General features: G+C 31.9%; 2 protein-coding genes and 1 pseudogene across 3 annotated transcripts; all 3 read left to right on the forward strand.

Annotated features, from left to right (window-relative positions):
- Positions 1–3272: 3272 nt before the first annotated feature.
- On the forward strand, positions 3273–4736 carry LOC124916816. Of its 2 annotated transcripts, none has more exons than XM_047457582.1 (2): positions 3273–3362; positions 3474–4736. In XM_047457582.1, exon 2 carries the CDS (start codon positions 3613–3615, stop codon positions 4492–4494), a length of 882 nt encoding a protein of 293 aa, XP_047313538.1. In that variant the 5' UTR covers positions 3273–3362; positions 3474–3612; the 3' UTR covers positions 4495–4736. The 2 variants fall into 2 exon arrangements, with proteins under 2 accessions (XP_047313538.1, XP_047313539.1); XM_047457583.1 differs by having other exon boundaries at positions 3296–3362; positions 3541–4736.
- Positions 4737–15755: 11019 nt separating this feature from the next.
- LOC124914149 lies at positions 15756–20722 on the forward strand (annotated as a pseudogene).
- Positions 20723–21084: 362 nt separating this feature from the next.
- LOC124915501 (protein CONSERVED IN THE GREEN LINEAGE AND DIATOMS 27, chloroplastic) lies at positions 21085–23327 on the forward strand. Its single transcript, XM_047456226.1, has 5 exons — positions 21085–21658; positions 21748–21843; positions 22538–22573; positions 22729–22880; positions 22969–23327. The coding sequence occupies exons 1-5, from the start codon at positions 21173–21175 to the stop codon at positions 23129–23131; spliced, it is 933 nt and encodes a 310-aa protein (XP_047312182.1). The 5' UTR covers positions 21085–21172; the 3' UTR covers positions 23132–23327.
- Positions 23328–23487: the final 160 nt, after the last annotated feature.

A 23487-nucleotide genomic window follows, 5' to 3' on the forward strand; every position in this document is an offset into this window, starting at 1 on the left:
TTCCAAATCTGTATTGCAATACTACATTTTCCAATACTACATTTTCTGTGTGAGTGGTGAGCATTGTAAGTTGACAGAATTCATTTCGGTTCAATAAGAGTGTGTGTTAAGAGTTCGAAAGCAGGCAGCAACTAGATCCTGGTTGTTCGACTGGTTTGTATACGAGTGTTGTATTCAATCAAATCTTCTAGTGGATATCCTTCTTAAAGTCTGAGAAGAAGGGGTGACGTAGGAGTTTTACTCTGAACATTCATAAACATTGTGTTGTGTCTTTTCTTTCTCATTATCCTCTAAACCGGTCATCTGTTGCTTCAAGTTGAAACAAACACTTCTGTACTTCAACTCGGTTCAAGAGTTTGTGACAACTTTTCTAGAGTAGAAACGGATATTAACCTCTAATAGGGTTATTATTAACCGGTGTGAGTGAGTAAGCGTTCAACAATAGTCGGACTCTAGTCCCTATTAGCGATCCCGATCCTAACATCATGGAAGACACTAGTAATCTCAATATCATCTTCATTCCTAACCGCAACATTTATCTTAGCCTTACAATTCGTTTTGGTGGAAGGTCTACATTGTAAAATATTTTCACCTTTATAGAACATGCACCACTTTTGGCACAAGCAATGAAGAACCACTTTTGCTTGTCATACAAACCATTCCTTGCTCCTAGCTTATAAATCCTGAAACCCTTTGATTGGGCATAGGCATTATAATATTCACAAAACTCCTTTTCGGAATGAAAAGTCTTTCCAATAGTGGGGATTTGAACATCAAAATCCATGAATATACAGAATAAGAGAGAAACTATGTTAACAAAAATTACACCTCAGTTTAAATGACATTACACTTCACTATATCAGACAATACATTTCATGGTATCAGACATTACACTTTAGTGTATCAGACATTACACTTTAGTGTAGGAGAAATTACATTTAAGTATATCAAAATTTAAATTTCAGTTTAAAACACATGATAGTTGAATTCATCATACATTACACTTCAGTTTAAATGACGTTACACTTGAGTGTATCGTACATTACACTTTAGTATATTAGACAATACACTTCAATATATCACACATTACACTTCAGTATATCAGACATTACATTTGAGTTTATAAGAATTTAAATTTCAATTTAAAATACAAGTCAGATGAGTTATACAAAACGTTATGTTTAGTATAAAAGAAATTACAATTCAGTATATATAACGTTACATTACATTTTAAATGACATTACACTTTAGTGTATCCGACATTATATTTTAGTGTATCAAACATTATACTTTAGTGTATCAGACATTACACTTGAGTTCATAAGACATTACACTTCAGTGTAAAACACATTACAGTTCAATATATAATAATTTAAATTTCAGTTTAAAACACAATTTAGTTAAGTTTTAAAAAACGTTAATGTTTAACGTAAAAGAAATTACATTTCAGTATATAAGAATTTAAATTTCAGCTTAAATGACATAATAGTTGAGTTCATCAGACACTACACTTTAGTTTATATGACATTACATTTGAGTGTATTGGACATTACACTTCAGTATATCACACATTACACTTCAGTATATCACACATTACACTTCAGTGAATTTAAATTTCAGTTTAAATGACATAATAGTTAAGTTCATCAGACACTACACTTTAGTTTATATGACATTACATTTGAGTGTATTGGACATTACACTTCAGTATATCACACATTACACTTCAGTGTATCAGACATTACACTTCAGTATATCAAACATTATATTTGAGTTTATAAGAATTTAAATTTCAGTTTAAAATACAAGTTAGTTGAGTTTTACAAAACATTAATGTTTATTGTAAAAGAAATTACAATTCAGTATATATGACATTATATTATAATTTAAATGACATTTAAGGATGACAATTTGAAACCGCCTCGCGAAAACCGAACTGAATTGTCCCGTTTGGGACGGTTTTTCCCCGAAATCGAATGGGGATGGGACGGGGATGATATTTGTTTTCCCGGCCCCGACCCGTCCCGATTTCACTCCGATTCTGCCCTGAACACCATAAAAATAATTAAATATATTAAATTATCAATATATTTATTTATTCATTATATTTTATAAGTGTAGTAATGTTATTTTTTATAATAATATAAAATTTTAATATATTAAAATATATATTATATTAAAAAACTCGTTTATATAATTTATTGTATAATTTTTATTTTATTTTAAATAAAAATAATTATTAATGGTGCCCCGTGGGATTCCTCAAAACCGAAAAAAATCGAACGGGGCGGGGATGGTATTAAAAAAATCCCTGAAATTAAAACGGTGCGTGGACGGTAAATGCATTCCCCGCCCCGAACCGCCCAATTGTCATCCCTAATGACATTACACTTCAGTGTATCGGACATTACAATTAAGTGTATCAAACATTACACTTCACTTTAAAAGAATTTAAATTTCATTTTTAAAACACATTAAAATTTATTGTTTAAATGACATTACATTACATTTCAAATTATACAGTTCAATTTATCTTACATTACACTTCAATTTTAAAAATAATATTACAATTTAGATATTATAGTTCAGCTTAAAAAGAACATTACAGTTCATATATTATAGTTTAGTTTATAGACATTACACATCAGTTTTAAAAATAACATTAAAGTTTACTATAAAAACAAATTACATTGAATACATTACAGTTTAGTTTAAAAATAATATATGTTAACGTTTTCTTTGCATTGGTCTTCACGGTAGATTTCTTTTCGGTGGTCTTATTTGCGCTCGTCGTTTTCACAGTATTCGTCTTCTAATTTGTTGTCTGCTTCGATTAGGGTTCTAATTAAGAGAAACCTAAAATTTGTATTTTTGAGATATTTTCGATAAGAAAAGGCTATGATTTGATCATAATCTGACTATAATTTGATCAAAACTGAAAAAAGAGTGCGTGCGTCTATGTTTCAGTGATCCCACCGTCACATAAACTTGATTATGTTAACTTGAACTCATTCTTTCCTGTATGCAAAATCATGTTAATTATGATATTTTATTAAGACCTTATATAAGATTTATGAGTATATAATATATCGATTTGTTTCATTTAATTCATGTCCTATTTCAAAATTTATACAATATTTGAGATAATTCAACCCGACCCGTATTCATTGACTTAAAATGGAGCCGTACTCGAATCTCAAGTCCAAAGAAAGTGCTCTCTCACTCTCATGAAGGCACGTACATTTGACTCGATGAATGGAAGCTTCGGAACCCTAGAGCTTACCGGAGTACGATCCCTATCTGATTGATCTACAAAATTCACTCCATTCATTACCAAATCAGCAACTAGTTCATTCTCGCAGGTTAGTTCAATCGTCATTGCTCCTCTAATACTTTGATCGAACCTCATTTCGAGGGTTTCCCAGTTGCACTTGACTAACTGTAGCTTCAATTTTGTTCTCTTCCTGAAATAGAAATGTGATGCATTTGCTTGTCTCAACCGTCACTTCCGATTGCTGAATTCTGTGTATTCGAATGTAGGAGTAGTAATAGTAGTAGTATACTGTGGATTCAACGGAATTTGGCGGATGATTTTAGTCAGTTAATTTGAAAATGCCAGCGCCTTTACAATACCCTCGAGTGGATACTTTGAAACTGAAGGTTCATATTGAGAGAAAGCTTGGTCATGAGAAATCAGACAAGTACTTCCTCTTATTGAAGCAATATTTAACCTGTAAACTTAGCAAATCGGAGTTTGATTGTCTCTGCATTCGTGTCATTGGGAGAGATAACATTTGTATACATAATCACTTTGTTCAAGCAATCTTAAGGAATACAATAGTTGCAGAGTCATCCCCAAAAGGGATCAGATCTGGTCTCAACCTGCAATCATTTTGTAGAGATGCATTTCCTCTTTCCCCACGGAAGGGAAGGACACCTAATCTTCGAGATAGAAAGTTTAGGCATCGGTTTAGTCCACTCAATCCCCATGGGAAGTCTCATATTGCCATTTGTGAAGATTCTGTTTCTAAATTCAAGAAACAGAGAAATGTTAATGTTACTGTTACTGTTACTGATATGCTTTCTGAAAGAAGCCGAGTCATAAGAGCTCCATTTGGAATCTCTATAAAGGGAAAACAGATGAAGAGGAAGAGGAAGAAGAAGAAGATACTTCATGGTGGATCAGAATTACTTCCTGATAGCATTTCTCTTAAAGCTAGACTTGAGGAGCATCTTGTTATGGAAGGTTTCACCATCTCAATGGATTGTGTGAACCTTTTGAACTGTGGGCTTGATGTTTACCTAAAAAGATTGATTTTGCCATCTTTGGAGTTAGCCAGTTCCCAAATGAGTACTACCATGAAACTGAAAAGACCTATCTTTGCATCTTTGTTGGATTTCCAAGTTGCATTGGAAGCCAATCCCAAAATACTTGGAGAAGATTGGCCTGTGCAACTTGAGAGAATCTGTTCTCATTCCCCAGCTCAGAATTGAAAGTGGGTAAATAAATTGGTTTGACATATAGTTTGATAGAATCCATTTTAACAGAATTTGTCTTTACTACAACTGGTTGAGCTAGAAAAGATTTTCGATGATAGTGAGTAGCTTGTATAAATAGTTGTTAAAGTTCATTTTTTTTCCTTTTTCCGATCAGGGTTCATTACTAAAGGGATTCTTAGTGGAATTTGTAATTTCATTTTTACTGGCTTTTAGTCAATGAATTGGCTATTTGAGGTTGTTCTTTAATCATTACTAACTGCTTCTGTTGAGTTATTCAATTTTGTATTCTCAGTCTGTTTCAGGGAGCTTGGACAAGTTTTCTTATCATGTAAAATGTTTATGTCTAGTGTTTAATTATAAGATAAGATTCTCATATTTAAATATAAGAAAAGGTTTGACCTTCACTGACCATTTTTTTATATCTTTTTTTTACATGATATGGAGTGCAAAGTGAACATTTTTAATTGTATGATTATTAGCATGTAATTTTGGAATAAGATAAATTCATTATTATCATTTGCCCAAAATATTTAATTACTTGTATCTTTTGGATCTGTACCAGATATACAGAAAATATATTTTAAACAATGGAAACACTTTTTGAGTTGAATTAGGATCTTATATAGAAAAAAATTTAATAAAATTAGGAATATACATGGATACTTAATGAAAAATAAATAAAGTATTTTAAGGAAATTTATTGATATTTTCTTACGTAGATGTTGTCATGTTGATATTTTCTTTTCTAGCTCTAGAAGCATGTCTTGAAACTGCTTCCTTATTAGTTTATATGATATAAAAAGTAATTAAATACTTTAAATATTGATCATTTATGTTGAAGTTTAAAAAGATATTTTGGAATTAATAATCAAAAAGATATTTGATATTGAAATTTAAAAAATATTTTTGAATTAATAATCAAAATCATATATTTACCAAATTATTTGTTGATAAATTCAAATGAAAGAAACAAATTCTTAATAAAATTGATTAATCTTATATTATCTATTTAAAAATACCTAGAATTGAAAATGTACTTATACAAAAAAAAAATGTTATTAATTTTATGAATATACAGTAGTTAAATTATATTCTAGACCATTAAAAAAAAATTGTTTACCTGAGAAAATGCTATTAAATTTATTAATATATATAATCATAGTATATTTTATACATCATTTCATTCAAATCAATATTAAAAAAATATTACTATTTAATATAAAAAATTTGTTGTTCAAATTGAGATTATTTTCTAACATAAAAGAAACTAGGGATGGCAATTTAAAACCGTCCCGTGAAAACCGAACCGAATTGTCCTGTTTGGGACGGTTTTTCCCCGAAACAGAATGAGGATGGGACGGGGATGGTATTTGTGTCCCCCGCCCAGACTCGCCCCGATTTTATCCTGTTTTCACCCCGATTCTGCCCTGAATACCATAAACATAATTAAATATATTAAATCATTAATATATTTATTTATTTACTGTATTTTATAAAAGTATTAAAATTATTTCTTTATAATAATATAAAATTTTAATATATTACAATATATATTATATTAAAAAATGGTTTATATAATTTTATTGTATAATATATTTTTTATTAAAAATTATTAACGGTGTCCCGCGGGATTCCCCGAAACCGAAAAAAACCGAATGGGACGGGAATGGTATTAAAAAAATCCCCAAAATTAAAACGGGACGGGAATGGTAATTACATCCCCGCCTCGAACCGCCCCATTGCCATCCTTAAAATAAACTACTAAAAAAAGACATTTATCGTGCAATTGCAACCAAAATGCAAATCTGCAAATTTGAAAGCAAACTAATAATAAAAAAAATTGAACATTAACATTTTTCTACCTTCATCCATGACTAACTTCTATCCTCACATTTGAATATTTTCTTTATTTGACTCATCATTATCTACCAATATCTACCATCACTTTGGTCATTTTGTTCAAACTAATTCATCAATAACGATCACATTATACCCTCGTTTTGTGTATTTTAATTCAATTCGAACTACAATTCTCTTAATCCATAAATTCGCACCAATACCCTTCTAAAATATAAAAATTTCCTTAATCTCTCAAATTTGTACGTATATATATATCATTATTATCATTTTAATTTTTATAATACTCCCATCAAATTTTGCACCAACTAATACACGAATTATGGTCTAAAATTTAAAATGTAAACACTTTAATCACTACATCATTTTGAGATTGTTAAATTCAATTCATAATTTTGTATAACAATATATTTTATATATAAAATCTTAATTCTCCTCATTATTATATAATTATAAAATATTTAAAATGAATGTAAAAAATATTTTTTTAATAAATTATTAAAAAATTTTAAATAGAGAGTAAGGTGAAAATATTTTTAATATTTAATTATATAATATAAAATATTTAATATAAATAAAATTATTAATTTATATATAAAATTATTTATTAAAAAAAATCAATTGAGAAGAAATATAAGATTAAAAAAAATAAATAAATAAAATAATGAAAAAAATAAAAATAATATTTTAATAATAAAAAATTATATGAAGACAAAACATTAATATAAAACAGAAAGAAATAATCAAACAAATTAATTTATTTTTATTTAAATATATATATATATATAATTAATATAGAAATACTGTGCATTAATATAATTTTAGGTATTTTGTAATAAATTTATTTATTTTTATTTAAATATATAACAAATTAATATTTAAATAAGTTATTATATATTTATATATTTAATATATAATTATTGTAACTTTCAAAAAAAAATATTTTAAGTTTTGGTTCTGCGAAAAGCTTGATGTTCAAGAATTTTAATATCGTTTTGCGTGTCAATTTTTTTTTAAAATAAAACATTATTTTCAAAATTTTTAAATAATTCCTCACCCCTTTTAAAATTATTAAAAATAATTAATTCGAGTTCAAATATAGATAATTTAGGAATTTGCGGTAATCAAATTATAATTTAATTTAAGAAATTATTTATTTGAAACAGAGTTGTCAATTATTTTTTGAAAATCAATAAAAATAGCATTCGTGCACAAACATGTTAATTAGAGTTTCTTTTAGTTTATAGTTTGGTGATACTCGGAAAAAGACGTTCGCGCTTCTTCCTCTGTACTCGTTTTAAAAACAATATCTATTTACAAATTTGACTTTTAAAAATCGGTTATATAACGTTTTATTTTTACCGATTATTTTTCCGATCCTAAGCATGCATAAATTTTGAGCTTTATTTAAAAAATTGTAACAAAAATTATTTAAATGCTAGTACATGTTGTTAATAATAACTTAGGGAGGAAAATACCTAAAAAAAACATTAGTATTAAAAAGGCATTAATGTTTAAAAATAAATCATAAACAAGTCTTGGTCAAAATATTTTTTTTTTTGGAAACATCCTAAAAGTATTTTGAAATCATTTTCTAATTTTTCGGGATATTTAGAAAATTATTTGAAGTTCCAAAATTATAAAAATAAATTTGGAGTTTGAAAATGGGACATGTGTCCTTAGTATTGGGTTCGTTTATCGGTCGGAGGCTTAAGAGCCTTCGGTCCTGGGTCAAGAGGCACTCAGTCGGGGCTTAGGATCCTCTATCGGACCTATTGGTCATAGCTGAAAAGCTTCGGTCTGGGTGCTAAGGACTCTTGGTCTTGGGCTAGAATTCTTGGTCGAGTACCTAAGTTCTCAGTCCTAGGTGGAGGTCATCGGTCCTGGGTTCAGGAGTTCTTGGTCGGTTGCGAGACTCCTTGGTGTCTGATTTCTCGATCAAATGTAAAAATCCTCGGTCGGACCTCTCGATCCTAGTTGAAGAACATCAGTCAGACCTCTCAGTCCTAGTTGAAAAACCTCGGTCGGACCTCTCAGTCCTGACCGAATATCCTTGGTCCAATTCTCGGTCTTCAAGAACATCAAAATTGCAGGTTTTGCAATTTTGATGGAGGTTTGGATTCTTCGATTTAATGGCCTAAGTAGTTTCACAAAGCTCTCATTAACATTTAGAACATCACCACAAGATATCAATCGACTTGGGTGATGATCAATTTGTTCAAAATAGTTTGTACCCAAAATTGGGTTTTTGGTTTTAAAGGTGTTTAGAAGTGCAAAGAGCCAATAGCTTCTTTATACTTCATATGCTTGATTGATACCAAAACAAGAACACTAGTTGTTAATTTGGACCAATTAAAAAACTCAAAAATTCAATTATTTTAACATTTTTTATTTTGATCAAACATGGTAATGGATCAAATATGATCCAAACAGTTTCCCAACATCATTAGAAACATGTTTTTCTAGGCAACTGTTTTTGATGATTAGCCCAAGAACAACAAACCCGATTTTTGGATTTTAAAATTCAAATTTGAATTTTTCTGTTTAAGGTTGATTGATTGATTCTAACATAAACATAAAGCTTGGAAATGATAATATGATCGATTTACAATTCTGAAATCCAAAAACTAGATAGTATGCAAACTTATAAAAACTAAAAATATATAAAAATTTCAATTTTAAACTGGAAGTATAAATTAAAGAATGATTGGAAGCATACCAAGTATTGGAGAATATTTCTTAGACCTTTGGGAGACTTTTGGGATGCCTCGATCCAAGCCTTAGAGCCTTATTCAAATATTTCGAAAATTCGAAAGCTTAAAGCTTTAATGGAGGATTTCAAATTTCTTTATATTTGAAGCTAGAGAGTGGATCTCTTCTTTACAGATTTGTTTAGGGAGGCTATTTATAGCCTTCCTAAGTCGGTGGAGCTTCAAGTGAATCGAATTAGCCAAAGCCATTAATGATGTTTTGACTATTCTTCATCCCACTTGTCGGAATATGTTTTGATTGTGCCTAATTGTGTAGGAGAAATGATCACCAAAGTAGGGTGATCATTTTACCTTTCGAATTAGCCGATTTGGTTGAATATCGGCTAAATTCTATCATTGAGAAATCAAATATGAGACTTCATCCTTATCTCTCCGTTGATCGCGACGAAGGAGATAGTGGCGGACAAAACGACGTCGTTTTCAGGCTATTTGGCGAACGCGGAACGTACCGTTGGCGTTCTGTTGCGTCCCGTCAATGATCGGGTGCTCTGTCAGCATTCTAGCTAATGAGCGTTAGCCAATCTGGTGAGGCGCGGGCGCATGCTCCTTCGATTACAACCGGTTACGCGAGCGCATCTGGAGCGTTGGATAAGCGCTTATCTAATGGATGCGGTTACGATTTTATTTTTATTTTAAAACCTTAATGGTTTATTTGAAAATTATTTTTTTCAACGTTTTGGTTTTAATTTTGATCTTTTTAAATGCACAAATATTAAAATAAATATGAAAAATATTTTGTCAATTTTTTTTCTTCATATTTTAGGGTTAAATTAATAATTTTTGAGGATTAAATTAGTACCTCATTTCATCCTAAATTATTTATTTTAATCCCTTAATTCTTTTCTAAAATTATTTTAAGATAAAATAAGTACAATATTTATCCCAAATAATTTTATTTTTTTATTTAGCCATTTTCCTTAATTAATCAAAATTTAATTATCACAATAATTAATTTAATTAATTGTTTTAATTAGGCTTTGACCTTGGGGTTAATTATTGTGATTTTATTTATTTGAAAATAAATGAAAATAATTATTTTAATTTTATAAATTGGGTATGTAAATTTTTAGTGCTTACAGAGTGTCCCTCTTAAATCGAGTTTGAATACAATAAATTAGTTTTAAAAATGTTGATTCGAGTATGACATTTAGCACTAAGTTATATTGTCCAATTTAAAACAGGGTGTTTAGATAGATAGAATATGTAATATGTTGATATTGGAGTTACCTAGTGAAGCTTTGTATAACATTTCATCGATGTGCTTACAAGTGTTTCTTTAGGGATCTTTATTTGATGATTATCTTAACAAGGATAATTCTTTGAGAATCATGTTTTACAGATCTTAACAAAGTATCCGTAAAATCCAGAGGATGAAGATAAATATAGGTATTGAGACATCAATTCCTATATAGCATGAATATCAACATATTATTCAAGATTTAGTCATGTATAAATGACTAAGGGTTTTATGTTATGAGACAAGTAAGGGAACATGAAAATTTGAACAACTCTCATGTGAGTTACTAACAAGTAACGTTTAGGGTGATCATATGTGTATGATCGCGAGAATAACAACATATAAGTCTTGGTGAGAGCTAACAAGCTTACTTATGGGGCTTACTAACAAGTAATGCATTGAGCGATTATGTACATATGATCAGGGTACCATCCACAAATAGATTGGTCGCGGGAGCTGATGAACATTCCACGAAATCACAAGTGAGGTTGAAGATGGTCATGTATAAATAATTATGACGCTATCAACCTATAGAATCTCGTGTGAATTAAAAGAGGAATACTTATTGTGAAATAGGATTTTGATACACCTATCGAGATATAGTGTTTGAGATACCTATTTGGATGATAAGGTTTTGTCATGATCATTTACAAATAATCATTTTTCTTATTGATAAACAAGGCTTAGATACTTATCGAGAGATGACGTTTTTTAGATATTTGGTCGTAGTGATGTTGTGAGAGGGGATACCTATCGAGAGATAGAGTTTTAGCGGAACCGTATATAAACAATATCTCGACCTATCGACAAATAGGGTTTTCATACGGAATCGTGTACTAAAGATTAACGTACCTATCAAAAGATAGGGTTTCTAACAGAATTATATACAAATGATGTCTTGATTTATCGATATATAGGGTTTTCAAACAGAATTGTGTACGAACGATTAGCGCACCTATCAACATATAGGGTTTCTAACAGAATCATATACAAATGATGTCTCGACCTATCAATAAATAGGGTTTTCAGACGGAATCGTGTACAAATGATTAACACACCTATCAACAAATAAAGTTTCTAACGGAATCATATACAAATGATGTTTCGGTCTATCGATGGATAGAGTTTTCAGACGGAATCGTGTACGAACGATTAGCGCACCTATCAAAAGATAAGGTTTCTAACGGAATCATATACAAATGATGTCTCAACCTATCGACAAATAGGGTTTTTAGAAGGAATTATGTACGAACAATTATCGTACCTATCAATAGATAGGGTTTCTAACGGAATCATATACAAATGATGTATCGACCTATCGACAAATAGAATTTTCAAACGGAATCATGAACGAACAATTAGCACACCTATCAATAGATAGAGTTTCTTACGGAATCATATACAAATGATGTCTCGACCCATCGACAAATAGGGTTTTTAGACGGAATCGTTTGCGAATGATTAATGCACCTATCAACATATAGGTTTTCTAATGGAATCATATACAAATAATTTTTTGATGTATCGTAATATAGGGGTTTCAAACGGAATCGTGTACGAACGATTAGCGCACATATCAATAGATAGAGTTTCTAACTGAATCAAATACAAATGATGTCTCGACCTATCTACTAATAGGGTTTTCAGAAAGAATCGTGTACAAACGATTAGCGCACATATCAATAGATAATGTTTTAAAAAGAATCATATACAAATGATGTCTCAACCTATCGACAAATAGGGTTTTTAAACGGAATCGTGTGCGAACGATTAGTGCACCTATCAACAAATATGGTTTCTAACGGAATCATGTACAAATAATGTCTCGACCTATCGAGAATTAGGGTTTTTAGACGGAATCGTATACGAATGATTAGTGCACCTATATACATATAGGATTTCTAACAGAATCATATGCAAATGATGTCTCGACCTATTGACAAATAGGGTTTTCTCTAGATCATGTACATATGATCTCAGGTCCTTGTCCACAGACAAGATTGTTAACTAATCATTTTACAAATGATCTACACGCTTGTTAACAAACAAAGCTTATAATCGAATCATATACGGACAATTTCTCGTATCTATCAATAGATAGAGTTTGGATACCCAACTACAATTAGAGTTTCAGTGAAATCGTGTACGAATGATCTTTTGCGCGCATTTATCGACATACAAGGTGTAGGATACCTAACTACAATGAAGGTTTTAGTGAAATCGTATATGAACGATCTTTCGCACCTATCAACAGATAGAGTTTATGATACTTAACTATAATTAGAGTTTTTAGCAGAATCGTGTACGAATGATCTCTCGCACCTATCGAAATATAGAGTTTAGGATACCTAACTATAATTAGAGTTTTTAGTGGAATCGTGTACAAATGATCTCTCACACCTATAGACAGACATGATTTAGGATACCTAACTATAATTAGGGTTTTTAGCGAAATTATGTACAAACGATCTCTCGCACCTATCGACAGATAAGGTTTAGGATACTTAACTACAATTAGTGTTTTTAGCGGAATCGTGTATGAACGATCTCTCGCACATATCGACAGACAAGGTTTATGATACTTAACTACAATTATGGTTTTTAGCGGAATCATGTATGAACGATCTTTCACACCTATCAACATATAGGGTTTACGATACCTAACTACAATGAAGGTTTTTAGTGAAATTGTGTACGAACGATCTTTCGCACCTATTGACAGGTAGGGTTTATGATACCTAACTATAATTAGAGTTTTTAGCGGAATCGTGTACGAATGATCTCTCGCACCTATCGAAATATAGAGTTTAAGATACCTAACTATAATTAGAGTTTTAGCGGAATCGTGTACAAATGATCTCTCACACCTATAGACAGACAAGATTTAGGATACCTAACTATAATTAGGGTTTTTAGCGAAATCGTGTACAAACGATCTATCGCACCTATCGACAGATAGGGTTTAGGATACTTAACTACAATTAGTATTTTTAGTGGAATTGTGTATGAACGATCTTTCGCACATATCGACAGACAAGGTTTATGATACTTAACTACAATTAGGGTTTTTAGAGGAATCATGTATGAACGATCTTTCACACCTATCGACATATAGGATTTAGGATACTTATATACAATTAAGGATTTTAGAGGAATTGTGTACGAAGAATCTCTTGCACCTATCGACAGATAGGGTTTATGATACCTAACTGTAATTAGGGTTTTAGAGGAATCATGTACGAACGATCTCTCGCACCTATCGACATATAGGGTTTAAGAGACTCAATTTTGGTTATTTTTCTTTTGTAGTATTGATCGTGGCTATATGCCTTTTAAGAGAAAATTTCAATAGAATCATTGTTTCCCTTTCTTTTCAAAGTGTCCTTCGCAACTAGTTGAAATTTATCAGTCGACGATTTCAAGCTTTGTCTATGGACATATGACTTATTATTTTGGATAAAGAAACATTTTTTTGTTCCCTTAGTTTCTATCATTATTTATCTTTTATTTTCGAGATTTGAATGAAACTTGATCCTTCTAAATGAATCATGATGTTTTGAATGCGAAACGTATTCAGGGCTAGGCTTTGAACATCTTTTCCATCCTTTTGTGATGATTTTTCTTTCATCAAGGAATAATATTTCATTTCCTCCAACTTTCGAGATATCAGCTATAAATTCGATCTCGTGTATAAACGATTATCCATAATCATAACCCTCGAAGAAGATAGTCAAAACTTCAATGTTTTGATAATTGTGCAACTATTTTTGGTTGTTCAACCCTGAACCACATTTCTTGAAAGTTCAACTCATTGTAAAAATATCTTTTAGAGTGGTTTATCGATTTTCTGCTTTGAGTTTTTATTTGCCATTTTTTCTTTTTTTTGCGACTCTACTAGGGATTAAATGTTTAACTCAAAAATATAAACTTGGCTTTTGAAACGTCTGTATCACGTTTTTAACTTGATAAGCTTGTCTTGAAAGGTATAACACTTAAAAGACGCATATGTTTTACCCTATTTAAAAGCCTTTATGTGTAAATGGTACATTACTCTCTTCTTATTTGCAAAGAAGTACACGACCGAGATCGATACTTCTACACCTATGTGTAAAGATTGTCAATGTGGAATGACAACTTGTTACAAACTGAGTGATGTTGCGAGAGGAAAAACTAATATACACGGGATCAACCCACCCTTTGGCGATGAGTCGTTTGATAGGACGCAGACATTGTGGAGGTGAGGGAAAATTATCAATTGAGTTGATATTCCCTTGTTTATGGCGGCAGTTTTACCCCCTCCATTATTGGTGAATAAAACTCTCTTATGATTCCTCTTTGAACAAATAAACTTGGTTACTATCACCAAGTCGGTTGTTTGTCATGCCCAAACAACCAAAAGCTCGTCACTACAACCCTTTATGTGACTACTATATATGTATTATGTGTATGCATGTACGGTCTAAGTGAGCATCTCAAATATATTCCTTCTTTTCCAAACAAGCGCATGTTTTGTAAATGTTTTAAATTTACTATCACAGACAATGTCCATGTTGATGGATGCTGAGTTGATCCCATGGATTGAAAGCTTCCACAAAAATGAGTTGAACCATGGGATTTACGGACTAATCCCCATCGTGAGGTTCACAAACTTTAAAATAAACCTCACCTTCATGATGCAAATGCAAAGAAGGTGGAGCCATACATGACGAGTTTATTATATGGGAGAAAAGTCTATGTGTCCAACCATAGAAGAATTTCAAGATATTCTAATAATGGACAACAAGAATATTCTGCATCTAAAGCCATTTGTAGAATCAATGTCCCTAAGAAATCTCTTGCAAGAGGAATAAGGATATACAAAAACAACATTCGAAACAAATTTCAAGAAAAATGTCAATGATTTCTAGAAATTGACAAAAATGGAAATGAGGAATAGACAAGTTCCCCTAACTATGGGATCCTCCCTGATGACAATGACGATCTTGTTGAACCATTTCTTTATGGCTCCAACAGATGACAAATCATCCTCCAAAATTCTGGAGGTAACATACCTCATGCGTAGAGGAAACAAAGACCCCTCATGTATCATCTTGAGTGTTTCGTGTTCATGAGTTCATTTTGAAAATATTATTCAAAAAATTATATTATTATTGAATTTTCTTGATTGAAATTTAATTTTCATAAATTGGTTATACTATTTGATATATACACTCATGTTGTTCTTTAGATTGTTATATGTTTATATGAATGTTAAATTAAATAAGTAATGTCAAAATTGGTAAATAGTAGGTGTTAGGGAGAAGAAACATTATGAATAAAATTGGCACCATTCAAACTACAAATATATATTATTTTTAAAATTGTCTTTAGTTTTAAAATTTAAAAAAAATTAAAACCATAGTAGTAGTGAGTAGTAACTAAGATATCTTCTCCACCTTATCATCACTCTCACAAACCCTGCAAAATCCTCCATTTTTGCTTCCTCAAAATTCCCCATAAATCCCAATATATGATAGCTTCTCCGTTTATGAATCATGGAAATCATCTCCAACTTCAGACCATCTCCCTTTCACAGACCTGACTTCTCTTTCTCATCTTCCATTTCCCCTTTTCCCCTCCAAATCAACATTCAATGCCTCAAATCTACAGCTCCCGACAACCTACAAATTCTCTCCGTAGCCGTCGAATCTCCCTCAGAAGAATCACCCAAAATCAGTCCCCATCGTCTACTCAGAGAGCTCGCAGAACGGAAAAAACTCGTCTCTCCCAAGAAAATACCCCCAAAGAAATTCATCCTGAAGCCACCAATCGACGACGCAAAATTGACCGAAAGATTTCTCAACAGTCCTCAATTATCCCTCAAGTCATTCCCTTTACTCAGCTCCTGTCTTCCTGCTTCCAGGTTTAGCAACGCCGACAAGACTTGGATTGACGAATACCTTCTGGAAGCCAAACAAGCACTTGGGTACCCCTTAGAACCGTCCCATAGTTATGGCGATGAAAATCCGGCTAAGCATTTCGATACTTTGCTCTACTTGGCATTTCAGCATCCGTCTTGTGAACGGACCAAAACAAGGCACGTGAGATTGGGTCATTCTAGACTTGGGTTCTTAGGTCAGTACGTGCTTGAACTGGTCATGGCTGAGTTCTTCTTGCAGAGGTACCCTAGGGAGTCACCTGGTCCGATGAGAGAAAGAGTCTACTCTTTAATCGGGAAGAGGTTTTTACCAAAGTGGATTAAAGCTGCAAACCTGCAAAACATTGTGTTTCCTTATGATAACATTGATAGGATGATTAAGAGGGACAGCGAACCGCCTGTGAAGTAAGTTTCCTAATGCCTCCTTTTCATGTCTTTCTCTTTTTCTATAGTCTGCAAATGTGGATTGTTTTGAAGAAGATATTAGAAAAATAAGGATTAGGATGATTAAAGATAAGTTTGAGATTTGGAATTATGCTCAAACTAAACATCTTGAGATCAATTTTCATTTTGTTCATTAAAGGGTTACTAGAAAATTAATTTCTATCAAATACATTCCCACTGAAGACCCTATTCTACCAGATTTGCAAACAAGCTCACTGTGATTGTTTCCTCGTGTTTCGCTTGCTGGGATGTTAAAGAACATAATGAAGTCAAGAATAAAGAAGATATTAAAAAATAAGGATTAGAATGTTGTTAGAGATTGTTATGAACTCAATTATTAAATATTAGGATCAGGATTACGATGATAAGTTTGGGATTAGCTATTTAAATTTGAACCTATAACCCATACATCTATAAATGGGTATTAGGTCAGTCCATTATAATTAACTAAAACAGAGCATTGAACTGCATTCTTATCAATTTTCTTCTGTCTTTAAACTGTTCTAGGATCTATTTAACATGTTGCTTGCAGCATTGGTCGGGATAATGCTGGCCTTGATTATTTTATTTCTGTGATTCTGGGATGCATTTGATTTGGTTGAGTTTCAAAGTTCTAGTAAAGTAAAGTAAAGAGATCATTTAGAAACTTTTTTTTTCCTGTCAGATTTGGAAATTGAACTTGGTGTGATACAAATTCTGAAATTTATACACTGTTTATCATCTGAAATTGAACTTGGTGTGACACAGATTCAGAAATTTAAATTTATAGGCTTTTTATCGCCTGGATTAGATACAGAAACAAAAGTGGTTTGACAAGGCCCAGTTTCTCACCTAATTGTCATATTTGTAAGAAAGAAATGTATTTTATGTTTTGGAAGTAACTAAAATATGATATCTTTGTATCTCTTATCAAACACAAATTATAAAATGTATATAGCTCATACTCATTGTTATATTTCTAACCAAAATAACAATAAGTTATATAAGTTGTACCTCTTATACCCATACATCTTATACATAACTTGTACGGTTGTACCTCTTATCAAACTCACACCTAGTATATTTCGTATTTTCAATGGATAAATTTGGAGTTGAGACCTTTTTGTATATGTCAATTGTTCTTTATTATATAGATTGTAAACAAATAATCAACAAAAGAAATTAGACTTAAGGGTACGATGATGAAACTGATAAATGAAATGTTGAATGCTGAATGCTGAATTTAAAGTGTCGAATAAGTTAAGAATCTATATAGCTTATACTCCTTATTGAATTCTGAATTTCAAGTGTCTTGGTATGCAGGCTGATTTGATAAAATGTGGAACCAATGTCGAAAAAAATATTACAGTATTTTCCCCTTATAATTATGTATTTAATTCATTTTCAGAAGTTAAAGTTGTCTTTTAAATGCTCTTATTAGATTAATGAGCCAAGTAATTCATAGCTTATAGAATTAAGCCAGATTATTTAGCTTAATTTGTGCTGAATCTAAATAATTAAGTGAATTTAAACAACAGTTATCAAATAAACTTAATTCAAAGAAGTACTTAATTATTGAAATTAAGTGATGAGTTGCGTTATAAAAACTACAAAAGGAGAAAGGAATACAATTAAAACCCAAACCTTCTTATACCAAAGAAACCCTCCACTGTGTTCCCTATTCCATAGCCAAAACCTTCTGCAGTTTCAGTTTCTCTAGCTTTGACATGGTTAGTTCACCATTTTGTATGTGTGCTGAAACCAATTAGCTTTTGTTTATTAATCATTCCACATTTTAACTTAATTTTCTAAACAGATCAGTGATTTGGGCTGTGATTGGGGCTATATCTTTGCTTCGGTTGCCCAGAAGTATATAGAGTTCTATTTGAAGTGTTTGGATTGGATCCAGAAGCTGAAGATTGCCAGCCTAAGCTACGAAGACAACTAGAAGATGTAGATTACGTTTCCGCTGAATTTGAAAGCAAAAAGCTAAGCTGGCAAGAAGTTGCATCTTATAAGGCAAGTCCGGACAATACTTTTATTAAAATTAGTAGTTATAAAGTTTTTTTAAACACATAAACACGAAACTATTACTTCTAATTACGTCCGCAAAGACTTTGTTTGTAGTTAGCACTTTAATTCTTCGTTCAAATTCTTCTACCAATTTCATAAATGTAGGCCGAAAACGTACACTTATATTGATTTAAAAAGAAACTCTTGCCCGTAGTTCTCAGAATCACGAATTCCTTAGGAGCAACATTAACCTTCATATTCATCTTGATCCAAATTTCAACAGTATAAGGGAACTTAAACATAACGTGTTCAAGTGTTTCTCTTTCAACTCTACACGATGGACGTCTACATTAGTATAGTTCCTTCCATTGCTCGTTTTCTTAAAACTGTAAACACCACTGAAAACCATTCACAATGACAAAATTGTAAAGTCTGAACTTCAGTGTAGTTTGGTTACCTGAACCATATAAGGTTGTAATTCTGATCATTCATTCAAACTATAATATTATGATATTACAGCCCCCAGAAGATTCGTTGTTTGTGCATCCAAGGCTTTTCCGTGCATGCATTCCATTAGGAACACATCGTTTCAGAGGAAATATATGGGATTACGAAAGCCGACCCCAAGTTATGCAGAGTTTGGGCTATCCCTTAACAATGGTCGACAGAATTCCAGAAATTACTGATGCCCGAAACATAGAACTTGGACTTGGACTGCAGGTAAGTACTTGTATTCTCATTTTATGCTATGGCTGCCATTGAAAGAGGCATCAAAAGTGTCATTTTATTGAACTCTCATTTCTCATTGAATTAAGAAAATTGTTCATTACTTCAGATGATCAATTTATAGGATATATACCTTATCTTATGTAAGGTAGAGTATAAAGACTTTATTGAAACGAGTTTTATCATAGACATATGATCTATTTATAGCATATACTACCTTGAATAGAATCTTAATCAAATTTAATTATTCTCAATCATATCATATATTAATTCTGTTTGGAAACACCTGGAGCTAGAGATGAGTTTAAATGAAAAAACATAGATAAATTTCATTGGAATATTTTTTTATTTTCTTTTTTCAAGTATGTCATCTTGATGTCGATTTAGTAGAGATAATGTACAGAAACATTAACTTAATTATGCATATATTCATAAATTTGCTTAAGTTTTTTAGCTACAACTCTAACTCTAAATGTTTCTAAAACATAGCTAAATTTCAACATAGAGTTATAGGTAATGATGAATTTGTTGACTGCTCCCCTTATTTGGTTAACCAGTCCATTTTGCAACTTTTTGATTCAGCTCTGTTTCCTGCACCCTTCAAAATACAAGTTTGAACACCCTCGGTTTTGCTACGAGCGGTTGGAATACCTCGGCCAAAAGATTCAGGTAAATCAATAGCCAAACAAAAGAAAACCGAATTTATTTCAGCAATTGTATTGGCATTCTCATTTTCTACCACAGGATCTGGTGATGGCCGAGAAATTACTTATGAAGCATCTTGATGCACCGGGGTCATGGTTACAAGAGAGGCATCGTAAAATTTTGCTGAACAAGTTTTGTGGGAAATACCTGAGAGAGAAGAATCTTCATCGGTTGATTATATACAGCGATGGGGTTCAAGATGCATATGAGCAAAACCGGAGACTGAGAAACCCTGCCACGACTTGTGTTCAACAAGCCATTCACGGGCTTGCATATGCTGTTTATGGGAAGCCTGACGTGAGGCGATTGATGTTTGAAGTTTTTGACTTTGAGCAAGTTCTACCTAAGGCTGTTGATAGATGATATATGGGAAGTTTGTTCGGAATGAGAATCGAAGGGTTTGGATTTAGTTGGCCGTGGGCCTCGAGGTTATTGGCGAATTTGATTGTGAGCTAAGGGCAAGGAGTCCATTTTATTCAATTGTAACTTCAGAATAGAATATTTTGTTTAGGAGTTTCTTTTAACATAATGTTTACTTCCTTTAATTTATGCATTATATAATGAGTTGATTCATTTTGATCATCAAATCAATTATATCTTTTAAATAAGTTTCATTTGAATGAAAAACTTCAATTGAGTTAACTTAAATTTTCTAAGTTTTTATTCAAACATAAAAAACATGTAATTATAATAATAATAATAATAAAAATCAACTTGACCTCATAATTAAAAGAGATTTTAATAATTTGAGTTAATTGAATGGTCCAATCAATTTAAACTTATCTTTTTTTTTAAAATAATAAGGAAAAATAAGAACCACATGAAGAAAGTATTCAGCAAAGAAAGGTTGGCCCACTGCAAAAGATTTTTCTTTCCACCAAAACACAAACCATTCATTAATTTCTGTTAGTTTTATGATTATTCATCTCAAATGGGCAACCATTCATTTCCCCAATTGCACCAAGAATTGCTTCTTTCTCTCCCTCTGTCTGAAGTCTGAACCTTGCTTGAGCATTGAAATCAATGCTCAAGCTCAATGTGTGCTGCTCTATAATAGTACCCCTTAGTACTATTCCATTAAGATCACAAATCGAAACAGGCAGATTCCAGACATGGGTAGTTCAGTACAAGGTTAGAAACAAATTACATCAGCAGCCAAGAACAAGTTCCAATATTGTTGTTAAGGCTTTAAAGGATGAGAAAGAAGGTTCTAATGGGTTATCTGGTCCAAGCTGGGATCCTGGATTGGAGTTTGAAGTTCCATTTGAACAGAGACCAGTGAATGAATACGCGTCTTTGAAGGACAGCAGTTTATATTCATGGGGAGAACTGAGTCCATCATCGTTTTTAACACGAATTGGCAGTCTTTGGCTTGTCACTTTCATCACTCTTGGTGTGCCAGTTGCAGCCGCGAGTTTTAATCCTACAAAGGACCCTTTAAGGTTTGGGTTGGCAGCTGGGACTGGAACTCTGTTTATTGTTTCATTGATTGTTCTCAGGATTTATCTGGTATAGTTAGTTAGTTTATTGAATTAATACTTGTTGTTTTTGTTATAAAAGATCAATTAATTACCAAAATTTTGTTATTATTTTTATAGGGATGGAGCTATGTTGGTGATAGATTGTTATCAGCAGTAGTACCTTATGAAGAGACAGGATGGTATGATGGACAAATGTGGGTCAAACCACCCGAGGTCAATCTTCTTTCATTTCCTTATTTGAAAATTTATTAAGAATTAGTTGCAATTAGGTAATACATTATCCCTCCTAGCTTAGATCCACGTGTTAAGTAGACTTGGATTAAGGAGTACTATCCTAAATACTAAATTAAAGTATATAGCCAGGGGTTTAGGTATTTGAGATTTGAACAACTTAGTCGTTACCTCACATTAAGTTAAAGCGTTTTGAGTGAGAATCGAACTCGTAATATTTAGTTTATCAAATACCAACTCTTACCACTTGAATTATCCTAACCAGATAATATTTGGGCAAACGTCATTAAATATGAGTGCCACATACTTATGTGGTTGGGCTTGGATGTGGGGATATGTTTTAAATTTTGTATATGTGATTTTAATATTTTTGTAACTCCATGGATTAGGGTATTTATCATACTACTATTATAACTTCATACTTACAAGTCTTAATTGTGTGACACTACATATAACAACTTTAGAATTAGTTTGTATGATAACTGGTATAAAATGGGATTTTATTTAATTTTTCAATTAGGATGGAATTGGACTAATTCTAATTCAAATGAATTTTTAGTAGAGGAAAGCCAAAAAAGCACATTACTATTGAGCTTCGAGAACTATCGGATATGAGAGAAGTCATTGTGTTGTCGAACTGTTGTTTGTTTCTACTTACGTAGTTTTTTTATTGCAGATTCTTGCACGAGACAGGCTGCTCGGCTCATATAAGGTAAAATTACAATCAGATAAGCAAGTCATTCAATCCATCAGTGATCTATGTCTGAATTGTTACATTTGGAATGTTTTTTTTTACTATTTAACCGGTAGTTAACAGTAACAAATATGAAAAGTCATAAAATCTTTGTACATTTGTTGTGTTTACAGGTGAAGCCTGTCATAAAACTGCTCAAACAAACACTAGTTGGGACCGGAATAATATTGGTGAGTGCAGTTTTCTTATTTATATTCGCCACACCAATAGAGGATTTCATCCACAATAGTCCAAATTCAACCAACCAAAAATCCAATCTTATAAGGTAATTTTGACTTTTTGTTTTGCTTTAAATTCCCTTCATTTTCTATCTTTATTCTTGTTATGACATTTATATATTAGATGTTTTATAGAAAGGAGAAGCTCTTAAATCTTCCAATGGAAGTGATGAAAGACGACGATTTAGCAGCAGCGGCAGCTGAGGCTGCTGACGGGCGACCGGTCTATTGCAGAGATAGATACTATCGTGTGCTAGCCGGTGGCCAGTATTGCAAATGGGAAGATTTACTTAAGTAATTTAAAAAGAAAAACTCTTCATCTTGTTATTATATAAAGCTTGGTGCTTACCTTTCTTACTGTGTTGTGTTATTTGTCATCATTTTGGACCTAAAATCTAAAGTAGAAGGAAACACTAGTACTACAAGAACATTACATGTATGTAAAAGATACAAGGGCCAACATTAGGACCAAAGAGACATATATAGATCTTTCTCAAAACTTGTGTTTTTTGAACAAAATGTACCGAATCCTCTGAGAATTCGGAGAATATATATACACATCTACTTTAAAAAGTAAAATGATGTGATCATAAGTTTATAATAGAGGATGCTTGTCTTTGATACATTTTTTAGTGATAAGATATGATACTAAGG

This window comes from Impatiens glandulifera, chromosome 9 (genome assembly GCF_907164915.1).
Source record: "Impatiens glandulifera chromosome 9, dImpGla2.1, whole genome shotgun sequence".
Classification (NCBI taxonomy): domain Eukaryota; kingdom Viridiplantae; phylum Streptophyta; class Magnoliopsida; order Ericales; family Balsaminaceae; genus Impatiens; species Impatiens glandulifera.